Source organism: Eublepharis macularius, chromosome 10, assembly GCF_028583425.1.
Source record: "Eublepharis macularius isolate TG4126 chromosome 10, MPM_Emac_v1.0, whole genome shotgun sequence".
NCBI classification, from domain to species: domain Eukaryota; kingdom Metazoa; phylum Chordata; class Lepidosauria; order Squamata; family Eublepharidae; genus Eublepharis; species Eublepharis macularius.
This window is the reverse complement of record NC_072799.1, coordinates 13,628,289-13,645,028: the sequence shown is the minus strand read 5'-3', so window position 1 is coordinate 13,645,028 and position 16,740 is coordinate 13,628,289. Positions and strand designations below refer to the sequence as shown.

At 43.5% G+C, this 16,740-nt stretch overlaps 1 protein-coding gene across 2 annotated transcripts in view; it reads right to left on the bottom strand.

Moving 5' to 3' along the window:
• Positions 1 to 15,487, bottom strand: part of BMP2K (BMP2 inducible kinase) — an 85,088-nt gene extending 69,601 nt beyond the window's left edge. For both annotated transcript variants that reach the window (XM_054989980.1, XM_054989981.1), the window contains exon 1: positions 14,893 to 15,487. In XM_054989980.1, the coding sequence (XP_054845955.1) occupies positions 14,893 to 15,085 (193 nt within the window). In that variant the 5' untranslated portion in view covers positions 15,086 to 15,487. The remainder of the gene's footprint in view (positions 1 to 14,892) is intronic.
• Positions 15,488 to 16,740: the final 1,253 nt, after the last annotated feature.

Genomic DNA, 16,740 nt, shown 5'->3' with positions numbered 1-16,740 from the left:
CTCCGTGGGGATCCCTGACTGATAAACGTTGCAAACTGCCTTATTCTGACTCAGACCATCGGTCAGTGTTATCTCCTCAGACTGGCAGCAGGTCACCAGGGTCTCAGAAAGAGGTTTTTCTCCTCATCTACCTAATCTCTTAAACTGGAGTTAATGGGGAACAAACCTGGATCTTTTGCATACAAAGCAGAAGCTCTTCCACAGAGCTACAGCCTTACTCATGGAGGGAGGAGGTAGACACCACACCACTATTTCCTCTCTCCTGGTTAGTCTTAAGAGTTAAAAGGTTCAAAGACACCGGCAAAATTGCGCCCTTTATACATTACCCATCTGACAGGGAAAGGCAGGGCTAGATCCTGTTGTAAAAGCAGGGCTAAATCCAAAGGGGAAAGGCCTGCTGTAAAATCTCCAGCCAGGAGATTGGCATGGGCACATTCACATGGAGCCAGGGCTGAGGAGATTCCTGGAATCTTTATAGGGCCAAGGTGCTTCTGACTGGTAAGGTAACAGGATTTCCTCCCTCACAGCCAGTCTAATTGCTGACAGGAATTCTGGAGATATAACACGCTCAGGGGAACACTTACGTGGCCCTCCTGGGCTTGTCGGCTGGAGCTCTGGGTGTCTGGATTATGTTTCAGCCATGTTTCTCCTGCCAGGAGATTGGCAAGTGTGTTGCGTTGTTTCCCGCCAAAATTGAGCTCCACCAGGTGGCGCTGTTCTCAGCTGGCTGGCTGAGGCACGCTGTTTGAACAAGCTCCCTCTGTGGAAGAGGGGGCTGTTGAGAGGCCTGCGTCTCTTCCAAGGCCATTTCCTTGCCGGGGAACACATACAGCCTCAGAGGCATGTTGGTGCCGGCTGGGCCTGTTCCCGCCATCGGTAGGACGGCACTCCATGGGAACAGCCCATATTCTCCTTGCCAGGGAACCCATACAGCCTCAGAGGCATGCTGGTGCTGGCTGGGCCTGTTCCCGCCACCGGAAGGATGGCTCTCCGTGGGAACAGCCCAAATTCTTCTCCATGAAGCTTTCCTCAGAGTCCGATGACTCTCTAGAGACCATCTCGTCCTCTTCTTTTCATTCTTTGGCAAGAGGAGTAAAAGAAGAGGAAATGGGAGGAGAGTAAGGTAATGAAGTAAGTAAGCAGTAAGGTAAAGAATGATTTGAGGAAGAAGAAAGATAAATAAGAGATAAAGAGAAAAAAAGGCAGCAGAGCTAGTCTGCTGCAGAACTGCTCTCCCTGGAGGCAGGAACAGAACTGAAGAGAGGGTGGTCCCACAGGCTAGACAGGAAGAGGAAGAAAGTTAGTTCCTGCCTCCCTGATTGGATGGTGGGAATCACCCAAGATGTCCTCCGCCTCAGAGGGAGAACAGCCCTGATCAGGCCACTGCCAGGTGGGGAAACTCTCCCCCATCTGGCAGCAGCCGAATCCTGGCCATTTTGGCCTGATCAAGGGGTGTGGCATATGTTAATGAGTTATGCTAATGAGTTCCTGCAGTTCTTTTTCTATGAAGTGACCCCTGGTTGTGGGGATAAAATGACATACTTTGTAAACTGCTCTGAGTGGGCATTAAATTGTCCTGAAGGGTGGTATATACATCGAATGTTGTTATCATTATTACAATAGATAGCTCAGAAGGAAAAGAAAAATGTCACAGAAAACTCACTCTGGAGCCTTGTAATCATAGGCATACACTCTCAGTATATGGAAACTACCTCTTAACTTAGAACATTAAAGAGGAACAGCCCTCACCCTGAACCAAAACAATGGCTCTCTTTGGGTCACTCTTCCTGGACTGACCCAGTAACTCAATTATTCAATAAGCTTTTATTTGAAATAAGGAATCAGTATTTACATAATTACTGCCAATAACACTGCAGTTGGCATCTGAGGGCTCACAGAATGAATATCTGCTGCTTGTAATGAGCATCTACAATGCAAAGTAAGTGCTATACTTTCAGAAATCATCTTTGGATTGAATGATGCATCATTTTCACCTTACCTTCTGGTATGTGTGACAATGACACAAACAGTAAAGGTAAAGGAAGTCCCCCTGTGCAAGCACTGAGCCATTACTGACCCATGGGGGGATGTCGCATCACGACGTTTTCCTGGCAGACTTTTGTTACGGGGTGGTTTGCCATTGCCTTCCCCAGTCATCTACACTTTACCCCCAGGAAACTAGGTACACAAGCAGTACGTCAAGGAAAAGTCTCTCCCCAAACCTTTCCTCCTCTAGCAACTTGTCCTGTTTCAGTGATTGCAACACCTGGTACAGTCCTAAATATATATGACATCATCGGAGCTACATTTCCCAGCATGCACTAGATGCCTCAATTGTGGATGAAACAGGAAAAGTTACCAAAAGGGAGGGAGTTTTCCTAATTCTCAGCAGAGTCCTAAACATCATGAAGTGGCACTTCTGGAAATGAAGGAAAATGTGCAGTTGCCTCAGTGATGTGCTGTCAAACTTACACATGCACAAAATGAGTAGTAAATGGAAAATCATGAGCAGACAGAATCATTACGCAGTTATTATGAGCTCTCACTATTGATAGACATAAGTGGAGAGTAATTTCTGACTTGACCACAGGTAGACTCTGCGACTAACATACACAGTGCCAACTAGGATATGAACACATATATTAAGTCAGACCACCAGACCATCACTGTCAGAATGATATATTCTTGACTGGCACAAGGCCCCTCAAAGTCTCAGAGAGAGAGGTCTTTCATATCACCTGATCCTTTTAGCTGCTGGAAACTGAACCTGCAATGTTCTGCATGCAAAGTAAATGCAGTATCACTGAGCCACAGCCCTCACCTCTAACCCAGAACAATGGTAACCATCTGTTTGCAAGTATGGCACAACTATAAGAGATGGAACACTGTCACTAACTGCAGGGCAATACATAGTCCCTTACTATACTTCGTGTGGTCCTGCCTCTAGCCTTCTTAACCAAACAAAAGCATAGACAATAGCCTGCTCCACAATTTCTCCTGCAATTCTCAAGGATTGTCAACCCTGTCTACCTGTGCCATGAGGCACATATGACTATGGCCAATTATTATTAATGGGACCATATCGTGCTCCCCCCGCCCCGCCTCCTCCAGAAGATCTACAAATCTTTGGGCATTCAAAACTGGGAAGAGGCAAATCCAGGGCATTTAGGATGTTAGACAGCTCCTTTCTCACCATGTGCAATTGCTTCTGACAGCCAGGAGTAGTTTTTATTCATCCAGGATAAAAGTGTACACATATACTTGATGATTCCTACTTATACTGCAGTTTATTGTTTTCAGTGTTATAAAGTTTAATTGCCCTGACCTGGATGGCCAGGCTAGCCTGATCTCATTAGATCTTGGAAGCCAAGCAGGGTCGGCTCCAGTTAGGACTTGGATAGGAGACCAGAGAAATAAGAGATAAGCAATGGCAAACTACCTCTTCTTATAATTCTTGCCTTAAAATCCCCGGGGCAATGTTTCTCAACCAGAGTTCCACGGACCTAGGAGAGGGATCTGCAGAGGTCAAAGGGGTTGGGAATTTCCTGGGCAACTCAACTCCATACAATCACCACTCCATCACCCTGTGGCCTCCCCTTTCTTGGGAGTGGCTTGTGGCAACCCTTTCTTCAGGTAGGGTGGGAGGATGTATCCGAAGTCTCAATGTCATGGACCATAAGGTATCTTTTATGTTTATTTAAAAAAAAAAAAACATTCTTCATTGCATATTGATAAAAATTTAACCAAACTACATATAAAAGCATTTAAAAGAAAGCAGATATATCATCTATCTGAAGCAATCTGAAAAAACAGAACATGTTGTCTGATGACCATAAGCTATCTTTTAAACATTTGTACACTGAGTGAGGACAGTGAGCAGTGAAGAAGAAATGAGGGAGAAACTGGATGTAGAATTTGATCACTATGTTGGGGATATAAAGTCTTTCATTTTGAAACTACCCCATAAATCAGAACATCAGAGACATGTCCTTTGGGTTAAAAAAAAACTGTGAACCTTCAGGTGCAAGTACAGGGATTGCTGGTAGAAAGAACTGGAACCTGTAAGTAAAACTTCTGCTACATATGCTAAAGGGAAACATTCTGGAAAGCCCTTTTACCCATAAACCCAAAACAAGACTGCTGAAAACCCTACATGGTAATCTATTTTAATGAATCAAATTCCACAAGAGTGTGCCTGACTGTGTGATAAAGCACACTGTCCATTTTGCACAAGATGCCAAGGTATTTTAAACTGATGTCAGTTAAACTGATACCATACCCCCAGAGGATAGCCTGTCCACAATGCAGTCATGGGGCATAAAGAGATAGGGCATGCTTAGTATAACCCTCTAACCCAGTGGCTTGCAATTTATGGTTGAGGAATGCCCTCCCAAATGGATTCTCAACATCTTCAAATGAATTCAGAGCTCTAGAGCCAAAAAGCAGGGAGTTTCCAGCCCACCCACCCACAACCCATATATGCAGAAAGAAGATGGCTTCCAAAGATTGCAGACAGAACAGACACTGTTGTTCTCCACTACCCTCATCATCACCCGTCCTTCCTGCTTCTGGGCGCAGATATTAATCCTTCAGAATATGTTATTTATATGACTTAATGGCTGCCAAGACAAATCCCTAAATAAACTGGTGGTTCCACTATAATTTAGAGAAATCATGGTTCTTTGTGCCTTGCTAGTATATCAATAAGAAAGGTCATCTAGTGTTCTGAGGTCACAGGGAGAGGAAATGTCTCCACAGTCACAACATCTGCTCTTATAAGAGCACAAAACAAGAGGTTTCAATGTGACTATGGTAAGATTACCATTCCTGGTAATTTATACAAATATACACTGTGTTACTTTGATTTATCCTGTACATCAAAGCTACCAAGCTGTGGACTTCCTTCCCTTGAGGACTTGCTCAGGATATCACATCCCCACAGAGTCCTGTTACTCACACTTATGGTGTTACAGTAAGGAGATCTTCTGGCCCCAGGTATCCAGACCTCTGACTCCAGACAACTCTTATGGTCAATCCATTATGTATTCTCTGTTTTCCCACCACATACTCAAGCACCCCAAGTTCCAATCTCAGCCTGAATTAATCCAAGTTGTCCAACTGGCATAGAGACTCATACCAAGTGTCCATATTGATTAGCCTCCTTTAGCCTCATTCACATACTGTATAGGTTGACCTGGTATACAGGCAACCCCCAAAAGAATATTTTTTGCCCATGTTCTTGGGTCCTAGTAGGAATTCTGCCTTACTTGGAAGCCAAGACTATTAGTCTATCTATCTGCCTTCTGGTTCCCTTTTGAGGCTAATCTGTCCTGTTAGACCTCTGGTGGAACGCATCCCATATGCTCCCACTTCAGGAGAGGTTGTATAATTTCTCTTTAGGAAATTCACATCTCATAGCCTCAACCAGACATAAGTGTCACTGATTTTTTAATTTTATTTATGTCATTTATAGTATGTCTTTCTCACTGAGACTCAAGGCAGATTACACAGTGTGAGATTAGTACAGTCAGTATCAGGAACATTTCCATAAACAATGACATGGGGTAAGTTCACAAAGACATGGCATTAGCAGGAATCCAATACAACATAATGGTGAGGTCCATGATTCCTAACTCATTAGCAGAGCATCTGAGATCCCTTCCCTACAATACAGCCCTCCTATCGGAGTAAAAAGCCTTTTTGAATAATTCAGTTTTGCAATGTTTTCAGAAAGCCAGGAGAGTGGGGTTTCTCCTGACCTCAGGCAGGCTATTCCACAGGGTGGGGGCCACCACATAGAAAACCCATGTATGGGCTGTTGTTGATTTCACCGATGTGCACAATGGCACCTGCAGGAGACCCTGTTCCTGCTCACTCCTGATAACAGTCGAACCACAACATTTTCACCAACTGGAGTCTTCTAGTTAGTTTAGATGGGAGACCAATGTATAGTTTATCACTTATGGAATATGTGCAGGTCAATATTCCTCTGTTTGCCTATTTTTTTTCATTGCAGCCTCTTTGGTCTTTTGCTTTGCTGATTCCATTCTCCTGTTTCGGTATGTACTTTTGACAAAGCATTGTGTTAGTTCTTGGAGCGTTCACAAGGCTTGCTTCTGTATTTATTTTGTGTTGTTCTGCAGCCTTTGCAGTTCTTGTTCTGATTTTTGCATTTATTGTTATTCCTGCTTATTTTGCTATAGTAAATCTCATTAATAAGCATTAAGTGACTTAGCCCATTACATCCTCTTTTGGATGGCAAGGTGTTGTTAATTCCCCATTAAAGACTGGTTAGACATGGAAAGGGTTTCAGGTCATAGCTTCTACCTCCCCTTCCAAGTTGTTTTCCCCTGGTAGTGAGAAACATTGCCGCCATATGACCCCAGTATTTAAAGGAATAAAGATTGCAATGAAAAACATTAAACCCAGTGCTCTCTGCTACTGATCAGCTGCGCAGCAGGCAAAGAACAGTATCACTACTCAGCACACAGCAAGTTGCATTGTTCTGGCCATTGGCACCTCCCACAGAGGCAGAAGGCACCGCCGGAACCTGCTACCTGTACCTCCTCTATCTAATCTAATGTTATGGATAGGCTGGCAGTGGGTCTCAGTCATCGTGCAGTAAAAGCTTAGTTAATTAGCAAGTTTGGTTACTCAGCAACCCCAATAATGCCAGTTAACAAAGCTTATTTTAACAAAAAAGCTGAACCTGAAAATGTATCTGAAATTCTCATACTTCTCCCTTTAAGGACATGTATTTCCAAATATTTAACAAATACATGTATGTAATTTGCATGTGCTTAACTAAATTAATGGTTCCTTACCTTCAGAGAACACTTTTCAGATTAACTCTCTTACCAAGAACTCTTGTGCACTGGAAACAATTTTGGGGAGTATTCTAGGGCACATACAGTTCACTCAGGGCATTAATCTAGCCTCTTGACCCCCTAGGTTGCTCTTTGCAAAATGAAAATGGGCATTCAAACATTTAATAGACCCTTGTAACACGGCTAGCGAAGATCAGTAATAGTGAGCAATTTCTTTGTCAGGAATTTGTCCCTGGTTATTCATCTTATTGAGATATTCCCAATAAGTTGCCAAGAAAATTCAAGATTTCACTGAAACACAGCTTGAAGACAAGTGAAGTAAAACATCTGTAAATTTAGGTAGCTACTCTTACCATTAGGTGGCATCATACCCTAATTTATCAATCTGTATCTTACTATCACAATAACTGGAACAACACGGAATGGCCAATTTCTAACTTGTTTTGGTAAACAAAGAAAAGCATGTATATTTCACCACAGTAAAGGGAAGTAGTCAAGGAGAAAGTTTATAGAACTTAAATTTTACATGAAGTAAAATTGTTCAGTGGGTTAATATTTAAAGCCATTGAAAAAATAACATTGTACAGCTTACAGGACCTACTATTTAGTAAAACTGTCACAGTAAACCATAGTTATACCCTTCGTGCAGTAAATACCATAAATGCCTGGCCAAAATATTCTACATCTAAGCAAAATTTCTGTCTATGATAACTTTGTCTACTTAAAACGCTGGCATTCAAATACCCTTAAAATACTGCAACCATTTCTCACTCTGCAAATTTCATGCCCCAGCAATTCCTTATCCAAGAATTCTTTTTACCATACCCAAGTTTATTTTACTCATAAAGTATTACATAGCTGCCCCTGGACACTGGGGCAGAAACAGAGGTAATGAAGATTACATATCTCCACTTAAATGTGCAATGCAAATTGCTAGGGCATGTAGGCTTGATTCTGACTGGAGTTTAAGAGAGAGGATTTAACCATTCAACTTCCACCTAGTTTTGCTTCCTGAACATATATTCTCTACATACTTATTAGCATTTTAAAGAAGTTATTATAAAAACCAGTATTTTTCCTTTGAAGTGCTACCAGCAGCAGAACAGGTATAATTAGTGAAACTCAGAGAGGTCTGAAGGATGAACCCCCTTTCTCCCCCACCCATGGCCCCAATCTAAATTGTGCCCACATGCTCTTGCAACTTGACTTTTACAGATGGAGATCTGTTATCTTTGGTGCATCCATTCTGGCCCTTAGATCCAAAAGCAGACATTTGGGGGGAGTTGTGTGTGTTTAGTCATTTTGCCCCATTAACATGGAATTTAGGGAAGGGAGAGGCTATCTGATCTGAAAATACATGCACTGGTGTTGGAAGACCTCCCCGCACCCAAACCTTGTTGCACTCCATTTCTTGAAGACCCTTGCTCTGAAGCCAGGCGAGCCAGATGGAAATATAGGATAGTAAAACAGAACAGAGTGAAGTTCAGCTCACCACATGGGCATAATGCTTTCTGTGTTAAACGCTCCCGCACCTTCCATTTCATGCAACTGGCTGTCGCATCATGCCAAATTAGGCCATTTGGGAGCTTATTCTGAACAGATATAGTGAAGCGCTAAACAGCATTTATATATTAGACTTCATAACAACATTGCTGGTGCATATTACCAAACTCCTGCCAACTGTGAAAAGGCAGTTCCTACTTTGTCCCTAACCAAGTCACACAACTGTGGAAATTATGGACTTCCCCTCTCAATTTAAAAAAATACATATATATGTATGTGAGATTTAGACTGACTCAAGAATCCACACTGGTACTAGTATTGCACTGTACTATCAAGTGGCCCCATGTTTCAAAAAGTCACTTCTTACTTTAAAGACTTATAGACACAGACAGAATCCAACTGCTGCAAAAGTCTTTACATCTTTCTCCCTTCTCTGTTTCTAAAGAAGGAAGACATAGGCCATTTCTAGGACTTATTCCAGCATTCTAGACTACTTTTGGAAATAAAGATGAAAAATTAAGAGAACTCAATGAAAGTACATTACAGGCCATTAATAAAATGAAGTTCACAGAATTCTAATATGAGGCAGTGGTTGAGTATCAGACTAGGGTCTAGGAAAACCAGGTTCAAATCCCCACTGAGCCATGGATGCTTGCTGGGTGACCTTGGACCACATACACTCTAAGCACTGTTGTGGGGCTAACATGCAACCCCACTGGTGAGAAATGCGGTGTATGCATGAAGTAAATAAAATCTTGGTGAAACTCGGAAGTAGGATCAATGTTCACAGGTCAGTGGATGCCGACTATCTAGACAATTTTCTTGGCCTGTTGGGTTAAATCCAAACGAAAGTTTTCAATGGCAGAATGGAACTTTCCTGTTTCCCTGCTCCCACTGCAACTCACTGATCTCCACAATATGCTTCTCCTGGGAGACAGTGAGCCCTGAAGAATGCCAAGGGCATTCCCTGTTCCCATTCTGCAGCAAGAAATTGTTAATTTAGTCTGGATACAAATCATATGAAAACTCTATAGTATTGGTCCATTGGCTCTCACATTTAAAATGCGTATTTTCCTTACAGCCCCTTTTCTTCTGTTCCTCACCATGCCCTGAAACACCTTTTTATTAACATACACTCTTTAATTTTTTTTAACATGTAGCCTCATGAAGAGTTCTAGGGAACTCAAAGTTGACTTCCCAGTTCTTAACAATTGGACAGGTCCTGAAGGACTGCTTTTTAAAAAAAAAATCTAATGGAACAACGCAGCCACCTACAATCCTCTGTTTTTTTCTGTTAAAATAAAGTTCAAAACCTTAACAACACTGCAAATATAGAAACTCCCCAGCATAATCGGAGCAGTTTTCTAAACACTGAACTGTATACTCTCAACTGTACTACTTGCCACATTAAACATTTCAGAATCTTCAGAGGCAGCATTAAACATTTAGGCATAAGCATTGTCCTAACATATAACACTATCTTAGCTCCACTAAGCAGCTGGACAAAAAACTGATTGGTTTGAGAGTGGGCAGCTTACTGGAGCAAATTAGACTTGTTATGAATACAAATATCCTTAACAATTTAGGTTGTTACTCTAATAACAGAAGAATGAAGGCAATTTTCAGGTAGAATGGAAGACATCAAACAACACAACAGAGGGATATTACTGGCTCTTGAGTTGCATACGACCCAGAAGATGGATTAGTTTGCACATGAAATTTTTCACAGGCAGTACAGGCTAGATTTGTGCAAAAGGCAGGAAAGACAACTGTAACCACTTTTTCCTCCTCATTGCACCATGTGTCTTACATGACTGTAATTCCCCCACCCACAACACCTTTTTAGTACTCACCAGTGGGTGCTAAGGGAAGGTGGAAAATATCCACCCACAACACTGCCTAAGACCCAAATCAATGAGACTTAAATTGGGGTTTTTGATGATTTGCATCACTGGTTTAAATCAAGTTTTATTTTTAGTGGTTGGTTTTTTTTAACAAACAAGTATACCAACAGATTGCTTTAAATGTGCAAGAATATTGTTTTGCAGATGTTGCTTGCCCCAAGGGACCCAAGCTGGGCTGAAACTACAAGTAAGCCTGAGGTTAGCACTCTCCCTTCCCAGCTCCCATTATTGCTAATGGAATACAGGATACTCCAAAACACCATAGTGTGGGGGGAGGGGGGGAGCATGAGACCAAGATGCACCCTAATCTTGCTTCACTCAGAAGACAAATTAATCTCAGAATAGACATTTGTACTCATTACACAGTAAGAATACTTTATATTAGTAATGCAAAGAATAAAAATACCAACTAAAATGTAATCTTCAACCTGAGGGAAGTTGTCCATAGGAATTTAAAAGGCTTCAAAGCACTATGCTTTCAGGACCAAATACCATATATAGGCTGCCTCTTCTTACTCCAAACCAACTCAATAAAACCTTCTACCAACATTTTCCCAGGATTCATAACGATGAGAGTTCTACCATCGCACTAGACAGCCTGAATCAAAAGCAGCCTTTTACAACATTTAAGTTTGTCAAGAGCATCTTCACCTTGGAGAGTCACTGCTGCTCAGAATAGCCAGCAATGGGCTTGAGGAAGCCATGTCTGAGTCCTGCCCTGTTATGTCTGCACATCTTTACACTTGTCTCAAAAGTGAGTTAACTTGACAAATATTTTATTTATTTATTTACCTTATATGTAATTCACCTTTCTCACTGGGACTCAAGGTGGATTACACAGTGTAAGTCAATATGATCAACAGCTGGGACATTCAATAAACACAATAGAGTACACAAATGCAAGTTTGCCGAGATTGAAAACAAGCCAAAATCTGTTACAAAATTGAAACAATGTTGAAATAGAAAACAAACATGTAAACATGACATATTAAACAACAGAGGAACTACTTACATCAACAGGCAGTACACAGTAGTATAGTCTACAGTTCTATCCCTATCTGTGTAAAAAAGCCCTCTTGAAAATTCAGTTTTTCATAGTTTGTGGAAAGCCAGGAAAGTGGGAAGCCTCCTAATCTCATCAGGCAAGCCATTCCATAAGGTCAGGACCACAGATAATACAACATGTACAGAGAGTTTTGATTTTTCACATTTGTAGAATGGGACCTGCAAACGGCTCTGTTCAGATGAGCAAAGCTGCTATGGCAAGCACAGGGAGAGAGGTGGGGTTCCGCAGATATGAGGGACCAAGGCTGTGAAGGGCTTTGCATGTGATAGCCAAAACCATAAACTGAAAGCAGTAACTGATGGGTAGCCACTTTTCTGGTTTGACTCTCACTACTGTCACAAACTCTGCAGGTGGCCTTGGGTAAGTCCCAGCTGTATTGTGTGGATAATAATAACCTGACTTTCTTCAACACTGTGAGTATGGCAGTAATCAGTCTAGAAGGTCTGTATATAAACATACTGTTGTTGTTATTGGCCAAATTTTCAACTTTAGTACAGTCCAAGGGGCTTAGGGTTGTACATGCTGTGAAAGCAGTACCTCTAATTTTCAGCTAAACTTAGAAGACAGACAATCACTATGCATGGGAGAGAAGATGCTACTCAACAGCTGTTTGCTCAAGACTACATAACACTGAGCCTTTAACCATCTTCAGAATCCTTGAAATGTAGATTTTCATCAGCGCCTGCACTGTGAGAAGAGGTAAGATCTAACACACACATACTGATTGAGTACAGAAATTAAGACGTCTCCTTTACACCAACTAAGGCCATCCAAAAAAATATACCATCAGTGGAGAAGAAGTTATAACTAAGATTCTTCTCTTCTTCTAAGTGAACACAAGGCTCCCACTGGAGGTCAAGCACCTGAGAGTGGAATAACCTCTCTTTGTTGTCGTCTCCTCTGCCAGCCAAGCCAGAGTAGAGTTTGAGGAGTGCAGGGTTGAAAACATGCAAAGATAGCCGATAATGATGAAGGGGCTGGTGGAGAGGGGCTCAGTGCAGTACTTCTCTCACAGCATGCAGAGGGCAGTAAAGCACTGCAGGGGACTGGGAAAGAGGTCAATCTGCTAAATGAGCAGCTTGAAGACGGAGGCCATGCGCACGCACACACCTGTCTCCTCCTGGCTGTTGGGTTTTGGGGGGCGGTTTGGTGCATTGAACAGCTCCTAACCACTCTTTTCTCCTTTATTATTGTCGCAAAGGGAGAAGGATGTAAAAATTTGAGAAGCTGGCAAGGAAGGGAGACAGATGCAAAGGGCAGAAGCAGATATTAGGGAGAGATGGCCTGCAATCTACTTTAAGAGGTTTCATGACGAACTTCTGGATCCCAACCCACAGTTTGGGAAACACTGTAGAAGATGAATGGAATTACAGGCAACGATTTTTCTAGGCCTGAAAGGCTTCTTAGAAATGCTTTACAGACAGAGAAATGACAGAGGCGAACAGTTACCAGTAATCCAAGTGTGAAACATGCAGAGATTTATGCCAGTGCACTAAAACGTTCATGTGACGTGCTCCTGTCGTGTATATTTATTACTGAGAATTTGTGGATGCCACATCCTAATAAAGGACATGCAAGCGCCATGGTTTGGACTGCAAAAACTTCATGGATTATTAATCAAAATGTCACTTATCAGTAACGCTAAGCTATATACTTTCACTTATCCAATAGAACTCTTATACTGGCTCTTTGTTGACTTCTTGTTCTAAATATTTATGCAGCTTGGTTCTTTAATTAATGGTTTTTGACCCCTACTCTACCCTTTCAACTTTTAAAACTCAGTGTTATGATCGGAACACAATTTTTCAGAAGCATTAGCACAATTAAAAACAATCCCATGAATCTTCTTGTATATAACAGAATTTAGTATACTTAGCGGTCAGTAACTTCTATTTATTAATTATATAAACATATCCTCTTCAAATCTATCTCAGAAGCTATATATTTGTATGAAAATGGTAAGATCAGATGTGATGTTAAAATCAGAAAAGCCCAACTTGGGAAACACCTTTATACCCAGAAGGGAGGACAACACAGCAGAAGCACTTGCTAAGTGTTATGTTTACTGAAAATAAAACTTCCAAATCCTAAGACTTGCTCCATTTGCCAAAAATGTAGTGTTAGTACAGGTCCAGCGACTCATGACAACTGGGACATTTACCCAACTTAGAATTCCACAAACAAGTCACTCTTACAGTGGATCATGGCACCATTATTATACAATGATGTATTATACAATGCAATCACTTTCTTTTTTGTTTTTGATAAACCACCTATATTTTTAACAGCTGCATAAAAGGAATAATGCCCACACTTGTAACTTTCTGTTTGATAAGGCATCCCTTCCAAAATTCCCTCTTTGATGCACCTATTAAAAGTATAGGAACCCTACTGTTAAACACCATTTGGTTACCCAAAAAACAAAACAAGGAAAACTGCAGGGGACTGGGAAAGAGGTCAATCTTTCCCAGTAGAAAAATGTAGCTACATCATTGTAAAAGTATCCCAGTTTCAAGACATACCCACCCACCTCCAATTAAAGGGAAAAAAATACTGGCCTATCTTGCAGAGCTGTTGAAAGGAGAATGCTGGAAATGCTATGACTTCTAATTGCCATGCAAAGTTTATAACTCACTTTTCTTCCATTGGAGAAGTCAAGGTAAAGGTCATGCAACCAAAACTAGAACTACTTAATTTCTGCAACAGCAGGATTTGAGTCCAGTGGCACCTTAGAGACCAACAAGATTTTCAGGGTATGAGCTTTCAACAGTCAGAGCTCCCTTCTTCAGATAGGAGTAGGTCAAACAGAGATCTTTCATATCACCTACTACAAGATTTAAGTCCAGTGGCACCTTAGAAGCCAACATGATTTTTAGGGTATAAGCTTTCAAGAATCAAAGCTCCCTTCTTCAGATACCTCTTGAAAGCCACTGGACTCAAATCCTCCTGCAGGCCAACACAACTACCTATCCAAAACTTAATTTTTGCACCCATATCTGCTACACTCATTTACTAAATCTGCTATATACCTCAGATTGCAGTAGAAAAATGTAGGCCTTGGGTTTAGAGAATGAGGACTTACAAACCTACAAAGGATGTTGAAAGTAGTGGGTGGGTACAGCATGGTCCCCAGGGTGTTGGGTTGGTGCCTTCACAGGCACTCTTGTTTCAATGGGTAGAAGGGAACACAGGTAGTGTCTAGCTAGGGTTGCCAGATCCAGGTTGGGAAATTCCTGCACATTTGGGGAGTGGAGCCTGGGGAGGACAAGGTTTGGGAAGTGGAGGGACCTCATTGGACATAATGCCATAGAGTCCAGAAAATAGATCAACAGTGTGACTTAAGGTTGCCAACTCTGGGTCGGAAATTTCCTGGAGATTTGGAGGTGCAATGTGTGGAGGATGGGTTTTGGGTAGGAGAAAAACCTCAACAGATTATAATGCCACATAGTCCACCCTCCAAAGCAGCCATTTTCTCCAGGAGAGATGAATTCTGTGGCCTGGAGACCAGCTGCAATTCCAGGAGATCTCCAGCCCCCACCTAGAAGCTGGCAACCCTAGGCCCAGCACACACACACACACCCCGGAGCCTCACCTTCCGCCAGCACCTCCTCCACCGTGACCTGGTACCGTCCCACATTGAAGACGCGGCTGCTACCCACGGCGGGGCCGCCGGCCGCCACTGACCCTCCGCCCGCAGCCGCCGTTCCACCTCCGCCGCCGCCTCCACCGCTGCCGCTGCTCCCTCCGGTGCCGTCCGACTTGGGCATGCGGGAAAACTTCTTCATGGCGGGCGAGGAAACAGCCGAGCCCGGGAGGAAGGCGAGAAGCAGCACAGGAGCCGCCGAGGTCGCCGCCGCCCAAGGAGCCGCCCCTTCTTCCCTCAGGGGCCGGGACCGGGAAGCCAGTCAGCGCCTGTGACTACGACGGTGGGAACCGCGCCTGACAAGCGGCCGTCACCCCCGGGCGGGCTCCGCCGCGCCTCGCATTCCGGGCGAGCGAGGCTGTCTGAGGGGAGCCCAGCCGCGGCCGCCCCCGCTGGCTCCTGAGGGAAGAGAGCGCGCGAGCCGCCCCTCCCCCTGCCCGAGCCTGAGAACGAGGCTCGGCGGTTGGTCGCGCGCGCGCCCGCCCCTCCAGCGACGCGACGCTCGGGCCCTTGCGCATGCGCGCGCCCCTCAGGACGGCGCGCGCCGGACTTCGCCTCCACAATCGCAGGTCCGGAACGCATGCGCCGTCCCCTCCGCGTTTATGATACGCTGTTCTTATCTCGCTGGCTACGACGAGGGGGAGCTGTTAGGGAAAGGGGGAAAACGAAAGGCGAGGCTCCTCATCTGATGAGTCGCGCGTGCGCATTGTGTTCTTTTAAACGGCTCTATTCCCTCCTGGGTGGTTGCTGCAGTTTCTCGCCTTTTCCTCCTCCACCAGCCGACCCCGCCCCTCTTCGCCGGAAGTGAGGTTGCCATGCCTGGCAACGGTTGCCAAAGGAGGAGTGGGAGAAGCAGTCCGTTTCTGGAAGGGTTGGGGGGCGTGGCAGTTGGTGAGAAGAGTGGTTGCCAACCTCCAGGCCACAGGGATCAGTTCTGGAGAAAGTGGCTCTTTTGGAGGGAGGACTCTTACGGTTGCCAACCTCCTGGTGAAGCCTAGAGAGCTCTAGGAATTACAACTGAACTCCAGAGTATAGAGATTCCTGGAGACTTGGGACGTGGAGCCTGGAGAGGGCGAGGTTTGGGGAGGGAGGGACCTCATCAAAAGAGAGTACCATAGAGTCTACCTTCCAAGGCAGTCATTTTTTCCAGGAGTGCTGATCTTTATGGCGTGGGGATCAGTTGCAACTCCGGGAGAGCTCCAGCCACCAACTTGGCACCCCTAAGTCATGTTGCTAACTGAATAGTGGTAATAATAATAATTGGTTTATATATCACCCTTAAGGACAATTCAAAGAAGTTTACAAAGTGTGTTATTGTTATCCCCACAACAATCACCCTGGTGGGGCTGAGAGAGCTCTGAGAAGCTGTGACTGACCCAAGGTCACCCCGCTGATTTCAAGCAGAGGAGTGGAGCACCAAGCCCAGTTCTCCCAATTAGAGTTCTGCCACTCTTAACCACTACACCAAACTGAAGAATATATGGTACAGAATATTAGTCATAGCCCTTTGCCTTTTCAGCTGTCTTGGGACTTGAGCAGTACTCCAGAAATACCTCTTGCAAATACAGCCTTAGATAATAATGCCTACTACAGAATTAAATTTTAGTAATAAGTTGCGAGAGGAGCTTTGCAGATATTGTGAAACATCATGAAGACAAATAAGTGGGTTCTAGGCTGAATTTTTCTTTAAAACTGAAATGATTAAACCTGAAATGAGCATTGTGAGAAGACAACTCACTGGAAAAGATAATAATGTTAGAAAAAGTAGAGGGCAGTAGGAAAAGTGGAAGACCTAAC